We start from the raw sequence: 23776 nt of genomic DNA on the forward strand, positions 1-23776 counted from the left end.
ATTTGACTCTCTCACTTGTTGAGTTTGTCGGTATGTCAGGCTAGTAATGCCAGCGCTTAAAGGCACACATTTATGATGAGTCAGCCTTAGCACATCCAGCCCTTCTGTGGGATCAGTTGTTTGTTCTCTTGTCATTGTTGCCTACACTTTGGCGTCGAAGATATGAACATCCTAAAAGTGTTACAGTTGTATTGCTTTCTCGTGTCAATGACGTCTCCTAGACGGGGACAATATTTACCAGATTCTCGTAGTAGTAGGCTTATTTAGAGGCAGGGCAGTTACTGGAAGATTTCAACTCCACATGTTTTGTTCCCCTCCAGTTCTCAAAGTCTTACCCGGAGAGATAAGAACGAGAGATCGCCTTCCACGTCTTGGGATCGGTTTGAGTTGAAGTGTGTTGTTTGTCCAGGTCTGGCACCATGCTGGAAGGATACAGCCCCGTGACCCAGGCCCTGCTGGGGACTCTGTTCACCTGGGCTCTGACCGCTGCCGGAGCAGCCCTGGTGTTTGTCTTCTCCAGCCGACAGGTATTGCATGAACCCAGAACACACAGACACATGGAGCTTAAATTAACACTTTACACATTGTTTTAATGGAATAGTTGGCATCTTGGTAAATAAAGTTAGCCCCTATCTTGGAAAGAGTTCGATGAGTTAATACCACTCCCACATCTGTATGGCAAGTATGTAGCTGGAGCCAACAGCTGGTTAGCCTAGCTTAGCATAAAGGCTGGAGACGGGGAAACGTCTTGGTTGGCTCTGTCCAAAAGTAAAACAAACAAAAATAAAACTTTCCATGTCATGTCTTTTGTTTGTTGTCTGGGTTAAACATGTTGATGAGTTAGCTCTAGAGGTGCTGCTAGGTGCAGTTTGTTACCTTTGGACAGAGCCAGGCTAGCTGTTTCACTCATGCTAAGCTAAGCCAAATGTCTCCTGGCTACAACATCGTGTTTAACTGACAGACATTGGAGTGGTATTGATCTTCTCATCTCACTCTTGGCGACTCGGCAAATAAGCGTATTTCCCAAAATGTTAAACCATTTCTGATGTTCTACATGTTCTACAATGTCTACACAGCCCATGTAGCAAAAGCGGTAGCGTCAGCTTCTTGCTCCGTCTGTGTCTGCACAGGTAACCCTGTCTCCGACAAGATATCGTTCCCATACAACTAAATTGCATTCTCAATTGCGTTTTTGAAGGAAATGTATCTTCACCCGGATTATGTTTGCAGTTTTAAACACCTGATTAACGCTGTAAATGAAAAAGTTCCCATACAAGTTTAGTTGTAACTTGCCAGCCTCACACAGGATGTGTTCAGGCACAGTCTCGAGTGTTTTCAGGATTTCAGGATTGATTTAAACAGTGTTTCGGTTCCCTTTCACGCGAGTCAAGTCAAACGTCTAGCCACAAAACTCATTAGATAAATCAGTAATTAAAAAAAAAAAGTTTAAAAAAGAGCACATAAATGATATTATATGATATTAAAGTAAAGATAAAATGTTTCCAAATGTTCTAAGTCATTCAGCTGCTGTTGCCAAGAGCTGAGGATTTCCAATATAACTGCTAAACTTACAGTAAATGACATGAAGCCCCTCTATTGAAACACTGCTTTTGCTCTTAGATTTTTTTATTTTTTTTTCAATCTCCGGGCCTCTGACTCTCGGGACATTGTTGCATTTTTGCCAGTTAAGTCAACAGAAAGAGGTTTACTGAGAGGTTTGAGGATATTGGTTTGACGGACTCACACAATCGCTCTTCTTGTTTGCCCTTTACAGAAGCGCATCTTGGATGGAAGTTTAGGCTTTGCAGCTGGGGTGAGTTAGTTTTCTTTTGAACTGAACCTCACACACACACACACACACACACACACACACACACACAGAGACATACAGTGCCAGTAGGAAGATGCTCCGATGTGATGTTTTTTTTTTTTGATGTTTCGCTGTGGCAGGCTGAGTTTCTTCCAGAGACAGACGGAGCCTGACACTTCCAGATGCCACGTTAATTCATAGTTTGAGATAATTATTCCCCCGAAGGAATTCCTGGCCTTATCATGTCTAAAGAGGTATTATGCTGCAATAGAAAAGTACAGCCCCCGAAGCTCACTATCTGACTCATACAATTACATTTCTTGATTTCCTGAGGGGGAAGCAGTTCACTGACGACATTTATCAAGTGTCTCAGTGTAGAGAATCAGGAGCACATCTGAACTGGCACAGAACGGCAAAGTCTCAAGAGTGATGCCGATTACAATATTAAAATTACGTTACAAGCTTTTAAAGCCAATGAAGCTATCTTGTACTAAATCTCTGCTGGGATTTAGGAAAGCTCCGTAGCTGTTTTAACTTATTGGAGGGTCTGCTATTAACCTGTTGTGAAATGATTTTGTAACTATGCACCATTTCCTCTAAAATCTAATCTGAAATGAGACCAATTGTCTCATGAATGTGATTTGAAGGGCTTTCATTTTGAAATGCTACATCAGAATGTTCTGGTACTCTCTGAGTGACACCTTGAGGTTAAGCATTCATTTGAATTTTAAATAATGAGACTCTTTAAACCTCCGAAGAGGTGTGAGTGTGTGCACATCCAAGCAAAGATACTCAGGTACGAGACAAAAAAATAACTTCACTGCAGGGCATTCAAAACCTCCTCTGTTCCTCCTGCTGCTGAAGACGGCCTGCCTCTAAATAAGCCTACTACTACGAGAATCTGGTAAATATTGTCCCCGTCTAGGAGACGTCATTGACACGAGAAAGCAATACAACTGTAACACTTTTAGGATGTTCATATCTTCGACGCCAAAGTATAGGCAACAATGACAAGAGAACAAACAACTGATCCCACAGAAGGGCTGGATGTGCTAAGGCTGACTCATCATAAATGTGTGCCTTTAAGCGCTGGCATTACTTGCCTGACATACTGACAAACTCAACAAGTGAGAGAGTCAAATCCTGTTTGACGAGGACTCTGGGATCCTGGAGCTCATTCTGCATCTGTGTAGCCAAACCTGTATGGTTTGCTCCATCACTTCCCAATTGAAGATTGCTGCTGCTGCACTCATCACGTTACCGCAGTTTCTCAAGCACGTTGGAGAGCTACGGTGGCCTTCTGGTAACGTAAAAACGCGCGTTTGGTTGGGTCGTTTGTTCGTTCTGTTAGTGCACCACAGTGGACTCTCCCTGTGTAGATACGAAGGGCTCATTCTAAGGTAACGGAAACACAACAATTCGTTTCAGGTGATTACACACAAAGGTCAAAATATGGTTATGAATATTATATTCCATTCTGCTAATAAGAGTCCCTGAAATGCTACACACTGGCCCTTTAATTAACTGTTCAAGCTAAGAAGTGGACGGTACAGTGCTGGATCAAACTGGTCTAAAGATCCTTTAGAAGTGTAATGTCTACATCACATATCAAGATAAACTCATCTTTCATATATATATATATATATATATATATATATATATATATGTATATATGTTGATACATGAGCTTTTTCAGAATTGTGTCCACAGTTCCGTAGACTCCATCACCATTGTGTTACCTCCATCGACGATAGAAGGTGACCTAACAGACGTTTATTTGGATTAAAATCTTCGAGATTGCCACTTCAAACACTCGTTTCCATGTAGACAGCTTCGTGAACAGCTGTCATATATGCGTGTGAAATGGATCTTTTTCTGTGTAATCCTGTTGAAACTTTAATTGCGATTCCTTACAGTGATTGTGAGATTGTTGATAATTCCAGGCCCAGATAAGTGAGGTGATAAGACTAATGCAAAATGAGGAGCGATGCCATGAGAAAGAAAGTGGCTGAAAGCTATCGATCTAATCTCAATCAGCCCTCATCTCAGTTATCTATCCGTCAATCTGAACAGCTTTTCAATTACGTCCCGGGCTGTGCTGGTGCTCTTATACCTTCCAATGAAATCAGATAAGACAGAGAAGAACATTCGCTTAATGTCTCTCCAACTTTGTGAGTAGCATATCTTTCTGAAATAACTTTTTGATGAACTTAGCCACTCAACATGAACAGTGTGAATTATTGTTAATTATCCAATTTTACAGCCCCTTGTTGGCATAATATGATTTTTAAAGTAATTTATTTTAGCAAGAAACTAAATCTTTCATTCTAACCCTTGCATATTGTATGTAAGTTTTTGGCTGTGATAGTGTAATATTAATATCTGGTGGCATAGCAGAGGATGCAAATGCGGGAGTGCTCGAAGCACCTTTTCCTATTTCATCTTCGTTTAATTATTACTCTACCTTGGCTCCAGTTTGGTTTCTATTACTGTAAATGTTTGCTTTTAATCCCGTTCGTAGACATTGAAAGTACAGGAATGGTTTTGTAACAGCTACGATAAGACGTACGAGCATTGGCTTCTACTGTGTACCTGGAAGAAAGAAGCTGCTGACACAGGATGTATGGACGGAGAGAGAATAAGTGCTGATCGTAGCCAACTTTAGCAATCTTGTGCTTTTTCAATGCAAACGGTAAGCGGCACTCCTCCCCACTCACTGACGTTGTGCCTCCGAGATGTGGCTGCTCCATTTGACTTTTATATTTGATCAGTTCAACTATTCAGCGATAGCAGGCCTGAGGGGGAAAAAATAAAAAATTCCCTTTTGGGAGTCGAGTGGAGATGGAAAGAGGAGGGAAGTGGATCGGTTCTCCCTTCATGCCCTGTTCAAAGAAGAATGTCCTGAGAGGCCTTGGGATTGCTTTTTGGCTGCAGATGGAGAATGAAAGAAGGTCAGACAGATAGTAAGAGCCAGTTTAAAGAATGGAGGCAGATAATGATGGAGGCCATGTTATACATCATTAAGTGTTGTGTGGTGTTTTCTTTTTCAGTAGAAGCAGAAATACCTTTTATTATTCTTTCAACCGTTTTTTTTCTCTCTCTTTTATTCCCTAATTCTTTTTCCCATTGCGCTAAGCATAGCTATTACTCACCTGCTTTGTCACACCTCACGTCAGAAACGGGGCTGGTGTGACGCACTCACATCTGCACTTGGTTTTAAAATATTCATAACAAGCCGCTATGTTTGACACATTATGTGTTCACACAGTAGCACATTGGCAATTTGGATAAACCTCCAGGAAATACACATCCCCGCAGGTCAGCCATGCTCAGGTTGTTGCACCAGTTGTTCATCGTTAGCATCGCTGCCGGTATGAAGAGTTTTGATCCCAAATACTTGCAGCTGAGTACTTTGAAACGAAAAGTTTTGTCCTTACTGTGCTGATGTCTGCTTTTTTTATCTTCTATTATTTGGCCATATTGCTCTATCAATTTGGCTAACAAGTTTTCTGCCGACCATCATGACTAACATTAGCCTAGCCTAACGAACTGACTTTTTAGCTAGATAGCATACAAACAATGCAACTATATTAAACTATATTAAATCAATACTTGTTGAAAAAATGAATGGTGTGTAGGCGCTTGCATGTGTTTTTGGGCTCGGTGTGTCATTACGTATGTGTCATTCTTTTTGGACATCATGTAATTCAGATGCCGTCATGTTCCCATGCTTTGCATCTGCCGGCCCACTAACTCACACCCCAACACATGCTAACGCACGCAGCTTCAGATACAGATGGACACACGCAGGCATGCCATACAGTCTTTGTCACGGCAGAAAATCACGCCATTCTGTTCCCAGAACACAGCGTCTCTCAGCTGCGGTGGTTGGCAAGGAGTGACAACAATTTATGATGATTTCTTTATTTCTATACATCTCTATGTATCTCTTCTTCCGATCCTTTCAAGTCCCACCTCTCTTGTTTGCATGTTTGTTCCTGGAAAGAAGTGTTAGGGGAAAGCAATTGCAGCTAATGACGTTAATGTGCAACATTTAAGTCCAGTCTTCTGATTCTGAACATTTGAAATAAATGTCATTTTTTTTCTAGTCAAGGCTCAGTTGATATAATGCAACAGTAATTCCCCCTCGCAGACAGTTTATGAGTGCAACTCCAGCTGACTGTCACGAATTACAATCATTTGCAAACTATTTTCAACGGCTGATACGTTTTCACTGCTGTGCAGTAACGTCTGGCTTCCTGCTGCATTGGAACAAACTGTTGCCAGTGAAGATAATGTGGGCGATATTATGTTTCCTTTAAAAACATATCAGCCAATGCAAATGAGTTGTATTACTGCAGAAATAGCAATGCAGATTGATATTTCCGTTATCAGAACAAAAAAAGAAGTTCCAAAGATCTTGGTGCCTTTTTATTAACTTACTCGGAGTAATTAATGGGTCTGAACTCGCCCAAAGTTCTTGAAAAAACTATTTGCTCGATTTAGACGTATTACTACCCTAGGAGAGCAGTTCTGTCTGCTCCAGGATTAAGCACACCATAAGTTCACCCAGAAAACCTCCGGACAAAATGAGTTCTTGTGATTCATGTTTAATATACATCAAGACAAAATAAAGGGGATGAGATGCCACAACAGTGTTTGTTACCCATCAAAGCTCTAACACCACACATTCAATCATTTCAATGACACGCGATAAAACAAATGAGCAGTTTCCTTGTCGGTGTCATGAACAGCAACATTAATAACATCATTGGTCCCCGCTTACAGTAGATGAAGACTCTATATTAGTCAACACCACGGTCTAGACACACGTGTGTGGTAGTCAGTCAGTGGTGGATGAAGTGCTCGGATGAGTTACTCGAGTAAAAGTACCACAGTGTTGATATCCTCCTGCATTCAAAACTTTACTCAATTAAAAGAGTAAAAGTATTCGCATCAAAATGTACTTTAAGTTCCAAAAGTGAAAGTAGCCCTCATACAAAATAATCTTTAAATTGATCAAACAATGCCCATAGGGGTTTAATGTTGGAGCTGGTAAAGGTTAAGCTTTATCTATAATAATCATAATCTCAAAGTAACTACTAACTCGTAGTGGTACAAGTATAAAGTAATATAAAATGGAAATACTCAAGTAAAGTACAAGTCCCTCAAAGTTGTAAGTACATTGCTTGAGTAAATGTACTTAGATACTTAACACCACTGGTGGTAACGCATGCGTGATTACTGTCGTAGCTTTATGGCTTAAATAAGACTTCTGCCGAAAGTCTCTGCTTTTGTATTCACCCTATAACCATTAAAAACAGCATTCACTCTATTCATTTCATTTCAAGTGTTGATTTTACCATTTTAATCGGTTATACTTTAATCCTCAAAATGCATTATGGACTTGTTGTTGTTTCAAACACATATTACTCTAACATCTTTCATGTCAAAATAAAAGCTTTTTCAGCCAGGAACAAAGCAATTACTTTCACAGTTGAGACACAATACAGTGAAGGGGGACCTTTAAACCCTAAACTCGCTGCAACTCCTCACCGTCAGTGTACGGCCACTAAAAGTGCTTGCTTTTGCCACTGACAGGCTCAGATTGTTATTATAAGTGTCTAACCACATTATGCCGACAGAGTAATCATATGTTTTTCATTATCTCTTGCTTGATCCGGGCAGTTCTTTTGTTGTGTCATGTGACTTTCTGCCAGAAAACAATTGCGGAATGTCAGAGTTTGTTGTGTTGGCAGCAAAGCAGGAATAAACGTCATGGCTGAATATTTAGCTGATTTCCAGAATGTGGATGCGACTTCTGGAGCAACAGCAGGCAAACAGACAGAACGGATTAGGTGAAAGGTAAAGAAAAAGGTTTTATTTCTCTCTCATCTCAATGTTGTCAGACACTTATAATCTGCGGCAAAGACAACCACTTTTAGTGGACATACATTGACGGTGGGGAATCGCCCCAAAGATTACAATGCATTGAAGAGTTGAAAACACCTTCAGTGACGCTCTCTTAATGAAGAAATACTCTCCAGTTCTGATATAACTGATGATACTGCAGCTTCTACGCTAGCCTCTTTAGGAGCCGCCATTGTTTAGACAGTCAACCGCCGCGTCATCTTGCACACACTTGTCTACTGGCCACGCCCTTAATGGCCAGTAGCTCCTCACAGTACGCTGATTGGTCAGGTCACTGGCTTGCCGGATGCAAATGCATTACTTGAAGCCCGATGATGGATTTTAGTGGGATATGTGATCCAGGGACTCACGCGTGTACAAAGTAATCAATACTGGACCTATTTCATGTCACCATTAGTCACTTCACGACACAAAAACATGGAAAATAGGGTCCATGTTGAAAAATAACCCAAGAGACCCATTAACTTTAGCCAGGACCATTGATGTGTTGACAAATGGATGAGGAATCTGAATATGGAAGCCACGAAAAAAGACGTTCTTCTCTGGCTCCACCTGGTCGACTGCCCACCGATATACTGTAGATGATGTTGAGATTTTGATGAATGCAAATCATGTGCTTAGAACGAAACAAATGATGTGCAATGCACAAATGCTTGCAAGCCAGTGCGGAGCAGAGGCCAATAAACAGCATTTTATGCAATCATACCATTCGGGGTTTTCCTAGAGTGTTGTATTTCACAGAACTCAGCCCACACCTTCTGTGATTTTCAACATTCCGTGCGCGGAGGTTGAAAACAAGCGTGAAGAAGCTGTAACAGAGGTCCAGGCATACGGGCATTAGTTATATTGCCATGCCGCTAGCCAGATGTGTGTGTGTGTGTGTGTGTGTGTGTGTGTGTGTGTGTGTGTGTGTGTGTGTGTGTGTGTGTGTGTGTGTGTGTGTGTGTGTGTGTGTGTGTGTGTGTGTGTGTGTGTGTGTGTGTGTGTGTGTGTGTGTGTGTGTGTGTGAGGTGAATGAGCATCCTGAGGGGTAGACAGTACCTGTCAGGAATACTTTGTGAGAGGTGAGAGCGGCATGTGTTTCCTTTCCGTCTGTTCTAAAGACATGGATGCACTCAGAATATAAATATTTGAGTGCATTGGGAATGTGATAAGGAATAGGGACTTTCTTTTATTTGTTTGCCATTGAGTTATTTCTGGTTTGAAAAGCAGCCTGCAGCCTCGATGTGATCAGCCCCTGAGCTTCCTCAAGAAGAATTGGAACGAATTGAGTCTAACATGAGCTGATTTATTCATCAAGGTGCTGCTCGTCCTCTCTAGGTACGGGGTCTAGACATTTTTATTTTTTTCCAAGGCAACCGTCCACCTCTCCATCACGAGTGTCTCTCACTGCATTGAAATGATCGAATTCCCCAGTCACGTTTGAGTGGCTGCGGGGACATAGAAGTGTAGAAGCTGTGGCTAAATTGAGTCGTGAGGGTGAAGAATTGCAGGAAACAGAAACCGGGGACTTTTTTAATGACACCGTCGCAAAGACCATGTGAACAGGGTCGTTGAGAGCAAATCAGTTGTTTCCATACAGGTTGTAGCGCCCTCGACATGAAGGGTTGGCTAGAGTGGAGGGTAAATCGTGGGGATAGAGATGCTTATTATCCTCTTAGCCAGTCACATTACTTGCTCATTACATTTACTACGATTGTTTTTTTCCTGTATTTCTTGGGGGGGAAGTAGTCAAGAGAAAGTACTAGCAGTGCGTGCAGTGATATGAAGATGGATGATTAATTTTTCTGTGTGATATTAGTGTATTTCTCTGCTGAATTTTGGTCTCATCTGGTTGATGAAAATAGAAGTAATCTTGCAATTTTCACAGACAAACAGTGCAGTATTCCTGCAATAACAATGAAATCAAACTGGGATTTCAACATTTCTGCATAAAATATTCGTATTACTCCTGCGTGCATGAGCAAGACGTGTAATTCTTCACTTGGCTCTGTGCAAATCAAACTAACTGAATCATGGACATTTCTTGCAGGATCCACTGTTTGCATAAGGAAAAAGAAAGCCAACAGTGTCTCTGCTCAGACATTTGCTTTTCAATTGTGAAACATTATGAATCAAGTTAATAATCAGAGATAAACACGCCTTGTTTAACTTTACCTTGTATACTCACCAGCAACTATTGGATGGTTTGCCATAAAATTGAGTACCGGCATTCATGGTCCCCTCAGGATGAATTGTAACGATCTAGCACCATCATACAATACCATACAATAGTTTGGTTTGTGATCAAATACCTGCATGGAAGGACATTCCCATCATTCTGTGTTTGGTGCTAGTTAGCAAATGTTAGCATGATAACGCGCTAAGTTAAAGTTACTGCAAGGAATTTGTAACTGGTTATGAAACGGTCTCAATTAAATACTGAAGCCTCTATATGACCTACATTAGCAAACAAGACTCAGTGAGAATATTGACTATTTCTACATAGTTATTCTTAAAGATAAGAAAAGTAGCACAAGACACAAGTTTATATTTCCTTTGTAATGTTTTTCTCTGCACTCTCATTTCCTTCAGTTTTATTTGTTAACACGACTAGAACTTCTAAATTAGACAATGTGCCTCGAGGGTCTTTGGAATAGTTTGTAGCATCTCTTGCTTGCACAATGGGACTTTTTAATCCTCAATTGAATTAAAAGCTTTTCCACTGTTGTGCACCAACCCCGTCTTCTCCAACATTGCGTTCCCTTACAACTAAACTGAATCCTCAATCAGGGAAAGTTCTCAGTCGAATGCTTAGAATATAAATGCAATTTACCTACAACTACTTTTTTTTGGTGACCTTTCCAGGGAAAGACCGTTTGTATGCCCATTGGGAATTCTAACTATGGAAACAAAAAACATGCACTAGCATCAATGTTTTCTCACTGGGGGCAAGAAATGGCGTATAATTACCTCGTTTCTGTACTTAAGTGTTCTTCTGTAACTGCACTTCTGATACTTTTGGTGCTGCAGCATTTACATAATACTGACACAGGATGGTCTTGGAAGCCTTGATGACACCGTTAATTCACTTTTACTTGAGCAGTTTTGTACTGTGTGACTTGCACATTAACTTGAGCTAGAACAAAGCTAACATCTGTGGTTGGCATGATAGCTCCTCTCATTATGTATGTTTATCCTGTATCAATATGCCATTTATACCAGAACAATTGCAGTTTTCTTCAGTGATTGTATTGTAGGCTTTTATAAATCTTCTTCATAGCGCTGTAGAATTACAATACCAATATGCGGAGTGAACATTGCTTCCTGTTTTCCCCCCGACTCTCAATTGGAACATGGACCTTTTGATCTGTACCTCAATGATTAAATTCAATTATTTTTGAGCAGAATTAGATTCCAAATATTGTAAGTCTCCCAGGGTTTAATTGACATCGGCTGCTACCATTCTGTCTAGCCATGCTACTGTGTTTGCTAGAAACCACTGTTTGTTAGAATACTGGATGTCTTATTGGCTGCTCATTGCTTAGTACCATAGACTCTGTATAAGAAGTGAACGTAGTCAACGTGATGTCACCCATTGTTTTGTGGAGTGCCTTTTTGAAGCCTTGAGTTCGGCGTTATGTCCGTCGCCATCTTGGATTACGGCCGTCGCCATTTTAGCATTTTGCAACCTATGAACGGAAGTGACCATATTTTGACGGTGGAGGAATGATGTAGAGACGTCTTATACGGCTCTCGTAGCGGCAGCGACCTGTCAATCCCAAGGTAGCCCTGCCCTAAAGCATACCCTGCTTTATGGTCTGTTTGACTCTAAATGGACCATCATTTACTAAATGAACATCATGTTGTATTGAAGAAGACTTGAAACTAGAGATTGAGACCATAAACTCATGTTTACAGTGTTTACTGAGGTAATAAATCAAGAGAGAAGTAGGGTCATTTTCTCATAGACTTCTATGCAATCTGACTTCTTTTTGCAACCAGAGGAGTCGCCCCCTGATGGCCCCCAAATGTCTGTGGTGCCACTTTTCTTCCATTACCTCCCATCACTGCATGTTCTTACGGTCCTTTAGTAAATTAAGACAAATGCAATTTGACCGTTAAGCACTTAAAACGGGAATATTCAAGGTGGGAACTTTTTATGGGAATTAACAGGAAATAACGAATGAAATGGAAATATAGGGTTTATTTTCTCAAGCGGTATTTACCATGTAATGTGCATATAGAAACTAACATTTAACCATAGTATAAGCAGACAAAATCCATTCATTTGCCAAATAAATCCATGAATTGGTCAAATACATACAATGTGAAATGTGCTATGTTGTCAATCTAATTGGGAAAGATAATTTGAAAATGTAGGCCGACAATGTGGGCTGTGTGCAAACTTAGGGTTTAAAGTAAACAACTAATTTACGAAATTAATGTTTTAAATAGATAATTAATAGAAATAGATTACTCATTTTTGGTAACAGCTAATTACTTTGCTTTAGGGTTACTACCTGCTGGTTCACTGAAATATTGTAGAAGACATAAGACCTTGAATTGCTGTATTAGTTATGTATATTTTCCTCCTAAATGAGTTCACTAATCAAAGGTAAAATTTTTCTATTTAATTTGTGCAAGTTTTCCAAAATTTCCAATATTCTCCAAGCTTAGCTTTCCAGAAACTTTGTGGACATTTTCTAGGAAATGTACCGACAGTTCGCAACCCTTATCATAACCAGCACTGTGGAACTATTACATGACGACGGAAGGAGACCTACAGAGAAACAAGAAATCGAGGACCGTTGAAGGACAGCACTTAAATGAGACGATGATTGAGTTGCAGGAAGAGAAAGATGAAGTGAAAGACGTCGACAGTTGAACGCAGGAACCAAGGAATGAGATATGTTAAGCTTGGAAGAGAGAGATAAAGTGGGAGAGAGTGGACAGCTTTGAACCTTATTAGCTCCGAGACAGACGGCGGCATGATGGATGGAATGGAAGAGATGTCAGCAAGGGAGATGAATTGATCGGAGAGGGAAAATTAATGGAGGCATCTTCTTGTCACTGAGGGATTTTGCATCGACCGCGGGGGATACAGGCCATTAAATAAAAAAGAAGCTCAGAAATTGGCCCACGTTGAGAGGAAAATCCAGGCAGAACCCACCCGAGGCTCAATTTAGTCTAATCTCTATCTTGAAAGCTAGAGAGGTATGGACAGAGAACCGGTATAGATATTGAGAGGAATACATGCACAATATAGTCTGTCTTGCTCCTGTGAAGCCTCACCAGCCAAGTACTTCATGGGGGCCAGTTAACGCTCATTTGTCATGCAGGGCACTAATCAAGTTGTTTTATGCCCGTCTTTATCTTCGCAATTAATCAAAAACGATCTTCATCCATCTCATTTCTCAATTTTCCGCGAGGCTTTGATCAGACGATAGAGCCACTAAACCACAGCTGGCGAAGAAATACTGCAGTTATTGTAGAAAATGGAAGAATTCAGGCATTCAAAAAGGCAATGAATCTCCTTTAGGAAAGACTATAGCTATTTATTTTGGCTTCACACAGCAAAGGGACAGAACTCATAGCACCATTCTCAAGCTCATTTTTCAGTTTGTGCGCTTCCTGTAAGTAAGGGATTTAATTGACTTTATATGAGGCTGTTGGTCCAAGATAAAAATTCAGTACATGCTAAACACATATAGACCAGAGCTTCCATATCTCCAATAACTTGCAGCTTTTGGTGGCATTGATTATGCTTTTTCCTGCTCTATATAATCTACACATACAGGGCCACCTTTACGTTTAAAAATAATGAATTAATTTATACATTTCAAAAGATGCTAGCAAGCTTGTAGGCTATACAGTGCGATCAATTCACATGTCAATATATTTTTTCGGACTGTTGTTTTTTTTGACGAGTACTTTCACGCAGAAGGCGAATATTACGCAGCGAAAATACCTCGTTACCGTCTTAGATAATTTTTAATGGCAGGTTACTATACGCAGGTTTTCAAGAGTTATATAGTCTGCAGTAGCCTTCTTAGAACAGTGACCATGTGCATCACATGTACAGAACACTTATGAAGCGATTCAATTATTCACCGCTGGCTTCTTATATTGACGTTAATTGATCTCATGGAACCTCCGAACTCAGACAGGCAATCACTGATTGCAGGATTGATTACACTGCGACATGCCTCTAGATGAATACCCTCGAGTGTTGTAAGATCAGAGCACCCATGACAAGAGTCCCTAATGAAGAAAGCATTTTGAGATTCTTTCGAGAGCAGTTTGATTAGGCTACAACTTTGTCTGTCTTCCTGTTTATCTTCGACGAGCATAATTAAAAAGGAACAATTATTCATTCTGCTTGTTGCAAGGAGGAATATATTGATAAAAAAAACGAACAACAAAAAAGTATTTCAAACTTACTTTTGCAGAATTAGTTATTGGAAATGTATCGGCTACCACTCTTTCAACTATCAACCCAATGAAACACAAAGCCTGCTAAAGACTGGCTGTGTTAAGGTCAGGATGTATGGAGTGTGCGTTTTATTACAGTAGTTCTTATACTATTTCTGTGATTACACGTATGTTCATTAACAATGTGTATTGCACTTTCAGCTGTGTGCAACGTTTGGTGGTTTTGGAAAATCTATTTGAGTTATTTATTCATGAACAATAGAGAGTATATGGCCCTGCTTTAAATATTTCAGTCTGGACCAATCGCACCACCAACAGTCACGCTGCTAGTGTGCCTACAGAAAAGAAATAGTTAGAGATCTTTCCTCCATGACTTTTTCCTCATTCCCATTGTGTGTTTTGTAGACCTGAGGAGGATCCCGTGTTTTGCTGTGTGTGCTGTCTCAGATATTATTTATGGCTTGAGTTACCCATGCAAGTGCCCGCCCACTCATTTTCCAAAGCTAACTAGAGCTTAACAGACGCAGTTCACTCTGACAATTCTTGTCTGAAACAACGTCCGATATTGAAATAAAGTAAAAATAGGAAGAAAACAACGCTCATTTCCGATTGTAGTTTTTGCACGAGCCTTCCCTAAATACTCTTGCTAATGCATACAATGTTCTGTTCACATGTTCATATGTACACAGAGATATTTCTCATATCTCCATCTAAACTTTGCTGCAAAAGGCTTTGTATTTAGCTCTCAGTGCGGTAACAAAGCAGTAATTGGATGCTAGCATCGGTGTGAGACCGGTGTTTTAAAAGCCTTCGAGAATCTTGAACTGAGACTTGAGTGAGACGGGAGATTGTGAAATGGACCGAGGGTTTCGGCTGTTTGAAATAGAAATTAGAGAGAAACCACAAAAAAAAGAATAGAAGTCATTTACTCATGGTGGAAGGTAAAAAGAGGAAGAACTAATATTGGTAATACATTCACAGGAAAAGTAGAGAAACTGAAACCAATAGAATGTTGCACTATTCAGGGGTATTAAATACGATTCATTCATTCACCTTGGACTCCTCAGGTATCAGCATCTGTACCCGTCCATACCTGATCAGCCGGAGGGCTGTGTTCACAGAAGGCTGGCCTGACTATACAGTGGCCAGCCTGTCAGACAAATGAGATTTTTTCTCTCTCTTTGCCCTTTTGTAACACCGATCAGCATAATTGATGTGAGTGTTCTGTGCGGGGTTAAGTGAAGTCATGTTGTTATAACATTTCTGGGTGTTGAAGTTAAATATTTCGAGCTGTTTTCCCTCGCTACCATTTGGAGCTGACAGCATGTTAAATTGATTACTGCCGTTTTGAACCCTACAGTGTTTATTACAGAATCGCCCGTATTTGTGTGATGAAACACCGGACTGTTTTCTATTTCAACCATATTGTTATTCCATTCCTTTTGTCCTTGGGGCAAAAAAAAACCCAATGCATGACAAGAAAAACTATTTATTTCCTCTTTGTTTGGTCTTTTAGTTACATTGAGAGGCTTCTGAGCTGATTTTACAATGAAAAACTGTATTTTGTGAGCATACACCAGTTACACAACAGCAAAACTAATGTAGCGAAGTAACGTTAGGAAATGACAATAAAAATCTGCATCAGAGTTGTTCAAATATTGTACCAAAAACTTAAAATGTGTTTTGAGGAAAATTGAAGTTACATTTTTGACACCCTAAAAATCAACCCACATCATTTATTTTTGTGTTTTAATTCCTAAAGCAAGCTGACGTAGCATGATGCATGGAACAGTGTATGTGTCTCAATTTTCCTAATAGCCTCCTATTGCAAAATCAAACTATAAAACAGCACGACTAGAAGCCGCCTCATATTCTGCATGGAAACAGTAATGCTAAGCTATTCACCTCAATAACTGGGCTTATCTCTCGTGCAGACTCTCTTTAAATGAGCGTGGAGCAGCCATGCTCGCGAGTCAAGTTTGCGTGAGAAGAGATGCGTGAACACAGACGCGGGGATTCACCCGGAAAGGAATTAAACTAAGACAGCACTACTGCTAGTTGTAAGGGTCACAAAATGGTGAAATGATCGTACAGAGGGCAACATTATCATACAAATACGACAATTATCGCACATCTTGCAACTCTGGTTTGATTTGCCTCGCTTTAGGCTGTAGAAGAAATAGTTTCTTTTTTTTTTTATTACTCTCTTTCTGGCTGAGAGTTAGATTTAAAGAGTGATACCTCTCTCCTGTCTGTCCAGTAAATATGAAGCTACAAGCAGAGGTCATAAAACCACAAATGTTCATTTTTACAGCCTAAACAAACTAAGACACCGTTTGAATTAATGAGCTTTAAAGGTGCTGGGAGGCAGATTTTTTCCAATCTTCAGAAAGAGCCAGGTTGTGTACCCGTTTCCAGTCATTAACCTAAGCAGACAGCGTGGCATTGAACTCTCGGCAAGAAGGCAAATAAGTGTAATTACTTAAAAGTGAACACCAATATTTTTATCTTATTTTTATATAAATTGCAATAGCTGTTGTCCATGAAACCATCTCAAAAGATTGGGTGTAAATGTCATGGAAATTACAATCATGTTTTTCTCTGAAAGTACGACAATGCGGAGACGTCTAAATGTCAGAATTGATGTAAAATGAATCAATCCGTTAAGAGACCGAGCACATATATTCTCATACAGAGCACACATATAAAGTTATGTTCCTGCATTTACATTTGGTGCACCCATAAGGCTTGGCAGCCGTAACAGCAGTGTGCCAAGCGGCTCACTTTATGTGCGATCTGGATTGTTGCTAATTAACATGTAGACAGCTCCCCACCGTGAGTCAATTTGCACTGAAGTACATCGTGTTCTCCGGATCGCAGCGTTGCACCCTTGATCGGCATACCGTGGAAAGGGAACACGAAGCCGGTGTTGAAGATAAAAATAATCCCCTCAAGAGTGTTCTGTTCCCGTGGTTATGGCTTTATGTGGCTCGGTGTATATATGAGCAAAGTCTCTAACAAGTCTGCAAGTCAATACAAAGGCATAGATTTAGATTACCTAGATTTTAAAAAAGAAAAAATGGAAGCCCGCAACTCTACATTGCAAAATAAGCAAAGTGTAGACGCTCTACTGGTGTCACGTTGAAGATGATGTCACGGCTGTTTCATGCTACTGCGATCAGCGGACAATCCTGCCTCCACTGAGGGGCTACTATCCGCAGTGGGAATGGAAATAGGACCAGGTACCAAAAGTGAGTTGAGTCGAGAGTCGTTGAGTCCCACGCGGTGGAAGTGAGTCATAATAAGTGAGGCGAATGTGGCTAAGTGGAGAGCAGGGCCGTCCTTCAATCAGAGGATCGGCGGTTCGATCCCCGGCTCTGGCTCCGCTAGTCGCATGTCGATGTGTCCTTGAGCAAGACACTTAACCCCAAAATTGCTCCCGTAGCCGTATGCCTACAGTGTATGAATGTGATAGAATCTGAATTGTAAGTCGCTTTGGATAAAAGCGTTTGCTAAATGACTGTAATGTAATGTAACTCAATTATTAACCGGGCGGCTGCTTCTACTCAGAGGGCCTCTCAAACCAGTGCTTGAATTCAGACCAAACCCAAGAAAGTCCTCCCTCTCTAGTAAAGCTTTCTCAGTGCAGAGATTGAAACATGCTCCAGGCTCTGTACAAACGAACATGCATGTGTGTCGAAAAGATAAGTTCAAGCCAGAACATACTCATTTCTCAACCTTTTTCATTCAGCCAATCAGCTCTTTTGAGTCTGCTAACGTGTCGACGAGATGTGTGCGCCGGCTCCTCTGCCAATCTTTGCAACATACAGTTACCCATAACACACTCAACGTTATTTCAATTATTTTCTGCAATCCTCTTATTTCAATTTGTTTGTAGAATAATTGTATTTATTTTAATTGTTAGCTAACTTTAGTTTTGAGTTTAGTATCTTCTTGGCTTCTGTTCGATATCTTTGCCCCACTTCTGTTGCCAGTGGAGAGATGAAGATGCCAAATACATACAAAGAAATTCAGTTTTTATTCCACTATTCCACCCACTGCGTCATTTAAATCCAGCTTTCTGCTTCTACCTGTATAACTATGTTCCCTCTTCTTTGCTCGTTACCCGTTCACATGAATTGTACTGTAAAAGTAGGTGCAGATTGTTTTTATGCCTCCGAGCCGGCAACAGCTGCGGCATTATGTTTTCGGGTTGCCTTCGGTGTCCATTCTCTTAAATCCAATATCCTGGATGGAATTTCTTCAGATTTGGCACAAACGTCCACCTGTACACAAGGATGAACTGATTTAGATTTTGGTGTTTAAAGGTCTTGGTCACTGTGACCTCTCGTCCGGCCCATTCTTGTGAACGCCACATCTCAGGAATGCCTCAATTAAATTTGATCAAATTTGGCCCAAACCGTCCGCTTGAACTCAAGGATGACCTGATTAGAATCTGGTGGTCAAAGGTCACTGTGACATGTTTTTGGCAATAACTGAGTGATACGTATGCTGATTAGGACTTTCAAATACGTTTCTAATGTAATGAAATGGTGTGAAAGTGATGACATTTTGAACAGACATCGACGTAAACTGCAACTTGACTGGTTGTCAGAGGCATACAGCCGCTGATCATTAACATGAAAGTGGAACGACATCACCGCTGATTGGACCTGTTTGGGAGCGTCAAGACAGGTCATACTGAAGATGGAAAACAAGATGGGATCGTTCTGTCCTCTGCAATCATGGCATCAACATGAATAAGACTGGAATACAACTCTTGGGTTTTCCATAATTCCCAAGTTTTTTAGCTCGCAGATCCAAACCGAGTGAGTTGCAATCAAACTTTGGCCTTGTTATCCTCTCTCTGAGTGACAAAGCTGACTAGAATTGATGCTAGCTGTACATTTCTTCTGAGTGCTGGAGCCGACTGCAGACGAACAATATGCCTCCATTACTTTTGATTGGCAGGGCTGAACGCACACTCGTGTTTTGCATTTCCACTGCTGATACCGGGTCATATGTGAGGAGCTGTATGATTGGCATGTATTTGTGATAAACGGTGTTTACAGCTTGAAAAGACAAAACTAGTGTGTTCAGACATACAGGACCCTGCCTTCTCTATTCTGACTCGGACAGCTCACACACAAAACAAGCTGTCAGTGTTAAGTAGTATATTAGTGTTCTTCATTTCCTGAAGAAAATGTGTGTTATTGCTGCATCTGCTACTGCCGCTCGCCAGCACAGCTTCTGGAAAGGGTTCCAGCAAGAAGTGTTGATGCACGTCTGAAGATACCACCCACAATCGGGGGTAATTAAATAACGCCCTGAAGAGATATGGCTGCGTTATTAATAGTCACAAGGTGGAGCTATTGGTGCCATGCTTCAATATGTCGTGAACATGTTTATGGAGGAGCTGTGTACCAAGTTTCATCTTATTAAAGACAACAGAAACGTAGATTCTATTGTAACAGAAGCGCCCCCCTGTTGGTAGAATTGTATCAAATGCAATAGAAGGGCTATTCAGTTGCCTCTAAATCCGACACACTGGTGCTTTCAGATGGGAGGTGGTCGTGACACACATGGACAAGAGAATATAATAGCCTACTAAATGATTTAACCTAGCCTACTGAATTTTGTAAGGAGCATCCCAAAATATGCCAATAACATTAGAAAATTAAGATTAAATTAAAATATACAAAAAAGAAATGTAAAAATCTGTTAATTGCCATGATAATGATAATTGAATGAAAAAATAAATCATTAAGTTAATTTACGTTATTTAGTTGATTTCAGCATCATAATACTTAAGACTATCTGTACGAGACTCGTCCAACCGACCGGTTTATACCTGAGAGAAAAGTATGCAACTCTCTTACATTACTTATACATGTAACTTAAGAAGGAAGCATACCAGTGTTTCTTAAACAATGGATGAGAAACAAAGACAAGTGACTTGTTTACCATGAACATTTTTTTTATTTACTCTCTTCTCCTTCTCCTCGCGTCTCTCAGGTAATGCTGGCTGCTTCCTATTGGTCATTGCTGGCCCCGGCGATCGACATGGCGGAGGATTCTGGGAAGTACGGCTCATTCGCTTTCTTGCCCGTGGCCGTGGGATTCACACTCGGGGCGGCCTTTGTCTACTTCGCTGACCTGGCCATGCCCCTGCTGGTAGGAACTCTCTCACACAAAGTATATTATGTACTGAAGACAGTGTTATGAATGCAACAGATGGAGACATAGTACTACTCATGTTAATGTGTTATCATCCAGGGAACTAGAAGAACATCAAGACAGACAGCTACGTTATCTTCAGGGACATTCTATTGAACGGCAAAAACAGGCAACAGATTTATAGATAAACTGTAAGAAGTAATCTGTGAGAAGTCCCTGAAGGTATATAACGTCAGTAACATAGGTAAAAAAAAGTGGTGTATGCTTTTATTTAGTGTGTGGTATAAGTACAGCTTAAATTTTCAGTACAGCAGAAAATGAACCAAGGCACCGATTCTCTGAGAAGTGTGTAGAAAGGATGTTGTCTGAGGTGATTCTGAACAAGATTGTGCTTTGTTCAAATTACCCTTCACTGGTCTCTGTGTGGCATGATTGACCCTTCATTAATCCCCACCCCCGCGCTGCTACACTGTCAAGCTGTCAGAGCTACCAAAAAGATTCTCATTATGAACGTAGGCGTATCACGATGAAAAGAAAAACGATGAACCCTCTTGTCGAAGGTAGCCTGTTCACTCATTACATCCAGGTCAAATACGATGATTGGACGGGCTTATTACAGTCCCGCTAATGCCACAGATAGGTCTTTTCATTGATTCATTGATTGCTGAGAGGATGTAATGAGAATTTCAATAAAAATATCAAAATGTTTTTGAAGATTACCAACTCTACCTTGAGGGAAAAAATTATTTCCTGTAAAGCAGGGTTTTTTTTTTTTCACTGTTACAATCATTGAAAAGCTAAAGCAGCATTTTTACACATTCAGTAGACCTTTAGTAGCTGGCGTAGCATAGAAGCGCGAACCCGTAGTTAGTGAAGTGCTAACGCGCTCTGCAAATGTTAGCTCCATATGTTTTTAGGTAGAAACGTAACGTTTTACAAACGTATATCTGGAACGATTGCATGACAGTCTATGGAGCAGAGCCCAATCTTTTTCCAACCCTGGTTAAAGCTGGCCGATGCTGCGCTGTGATAGGCTGTTCTGCGTTCGAGGGTGGGACTAAGCAAAAGGTCAGTTGTGATAAACTTACCGTGCATATGGTGGAAAGTTGTACAGCCACACGCGTGTGCCTGTGTGGATTCTGTTGTGTATAGTTGGTACATTAGCAGTTGGCCTTGTTGTTAATGATATTGGATTTATATGTGATGTGTGTGCAAAGCGTGAAAAGCCTAGTTGATTGCATTGGTTTGTCTGTGTAAGACTCCAGCGTAACACTGGATCACCCCCCCCACACACACACACCGGGCATTTCACCCACTTCCTGAAGCCCCGCCCCCACTGCTGCACAGAGCTCTGTTGCTTGTTTCACCAGATTCGACACTGCTCTCCCTCAGGTCCCCCAGCACTACACCTGCCGAGTGTGAAGAAGATCAGATGAACCGAGATATGCGAAGGACACACACACACACACACACACACACACACATGGACAGAGATCTCTCGCTTCATTGTTAGATGTACTAACCCTGAATAACTAAAAGGCCGAACCCTGCAGATTTAATAATTCTCTTTTGAACTCTCTTTCGAAAATAGAAAGTCAACATCATAGCGTTGCACACTTCAACGATGCCTGGTGGTGAAACGCAAACATCTCTGAGCTGTTGTCTGACCCGAGTTTAACAGAACAGGAAGGGCTGGAGACAAGACAGAGAGAGACAGAGAGAGAGAGAGAGAGAGACAGAGACAGACAGAGAGAGACAGAGACATACAGAGACAGACAGAGAGAGACAGAGAGACAGACAGACAGAGACAGAGAGAGACAGACAGACAGACAGGCAGACAGACAGAGAGAGAGAGAGAGAGACAGACAGGCAGACAGACAGAGAGAGACAGAGACAGACAGAGAGAGACACAGACAGACAGACAGACAGAGAGAGAGAGACAGACAGGCAGACAGACAGAGAGAGACAGACAAGCAGACAGACAGACAGAGACAGAGAGAGACAGACAGAGAGAGAGAGAGGGAAGCCATGCAGCCGCTACAGTCGGACCAGCAGAGAACAGCTGTTGCCTTAAGCTCCTGCAGCCGCACCAGGACAGCATCCGTGACACAAATTACATATGAAGGGGCAGCTGACACATCGCCGCCATGCACACTCATACAAGATGACACACATTCATGTAAACACACACACACACATACATATGAACTCTCAGGAAATACAAACGGCATCCAGGTTTTTCTCCGTAATATTAGCCTTTTCTTGCTGTCAACAGATGGACACACATATTGCCACAAATATTACAAATCTAAATGAACTAAATCCCTAATTGGCCAAGACTTTGACTAGATTTTTGTCAGTACATTTTTTATTGTTTTGGAGACACTTTAAAACTTTTACTTTATTTTCATGACGCGACATAGCGGATTTGTATTTTCCCACCGTCCTGTTCTCTTTTCATTTCTGCCCTTTCACATTTACACAGCTTTTATTTGGGCTCAAGTGATACTTTCATTTCATTATTTTGGAAGGTGGGGTTCAAATAAAAATTCATTTCTGATGTAAATACTAAAACATGTTTGTTTATGACGAAGAGATTCACATTCAGACAGTAGCTTAGAGTATAAAGTGTGCATGTGTTATGTTAAATATTCAGTGATGTTTGGGACTTGAAGTGGTTGTAGCTGTGTGAGCTTTTCATTCTGCCTCACCAGGAATTTGCTTGTAATGGTCAGTTATAATGAAATAGTCGAACTTGGACCTGCCACCCCCTTTGTTGCGCTTTTGTCTCAACTGGTGAGCAATGACACAATGAAGACACGTTTGCCACTAAAAAATAAATTGTGATGAAAACTGTCGACCTACAGAAAAGAGGCACAGCTCCACTGCAAGTCTGATTGGTCTGACAGGTAGTCATCCAGATATAATCCAGTCATCTCCCGCCTCTCCACTCTACTCAAAAGGGGGCTACTTGGCCGGCTGACCTCTGTGGCATGAAACCACCCTAGCAGTTGTTCAGTAGCAGCACTCTGGTCGTCTGAGGCAGAGGGGAGGCCCTGACAATAGATCTGTTCCAGTACTGATGGCCTTTCTTGAAGCACTCAGGCTTTCCAGCCAATTGTGTCAAATGGGTTTCATTTGTCAAGGCTCAAAGCCTTCACTAAGGGCACATGCTGGTCAGAAGGATTTACAGCAGGCCAGCAGTTAGTGTGCAGTACCGGGTTCAATTAAGTCTGATGAATGAAACTGAATTAACACTTACAAGTCATTGTATATGCCAAGACAAAAAAAGGCATAATTGACCAAAACAGAATATTAATCACACTGCAGACTCAAAACCCAACGGTCCTGAAATAACGATGTTGAAGCCAGTGTCTGATGTACTGTAGCAATGTGTTATACACTTCGGTGTTCTTGTTCACTGTCAGACAGGGCTGTAGCCGG

The 23776-nt window shown here is 41.0% G+C and overlaps 1 protein-coding gene across 1 annotated transcript in view; it reads left to right on the forward strand.

Moving 5' to 3' along the window:
• slc39a11 (solute carrier family 39, member 11) overlaps nucleotides 1–23776 on the forward strand; it is a 103141-nt gene that overhangs the window by 1621 nt on the left and 77744 nt on the right. Inside the window, exons 2-4 of the mRNA XM_076093196.1 lie at nucleotides 321–527; nucleotides 1775–1813; nucleotides 20171–20329. Coding sequence (XP_075949311.1) covers nucleotides 420–527; nucleotides 1775–1813; nucleotides 20171–20329 — 306 coding nt within the window. The 5' untranslated portion in view covers nucleotides 321–419. The remainder of the gene's footprint in view (nucleotides 1–320; nucleotides 528–1774; nucleotides 1814–20170; nucleotides 20330–23776) is intronic.

The sequence above is a fragment of the Anarhichas minor genome, unplaced genomic scaffold (assembly GCF_050575085.1).
Source record: "Anarhichas minor isolate MPS153535 unplaced genomic scaffold, ASM5057508v1 ptg000017l, whole genome shotgun sequence".
Taxonomy (NCBI): Eukaryota; Metazoa; Chordata; class Actinopteri; order Perciformes; family Anarhichadidae; genus Anarhichas; species Anarhichas minor.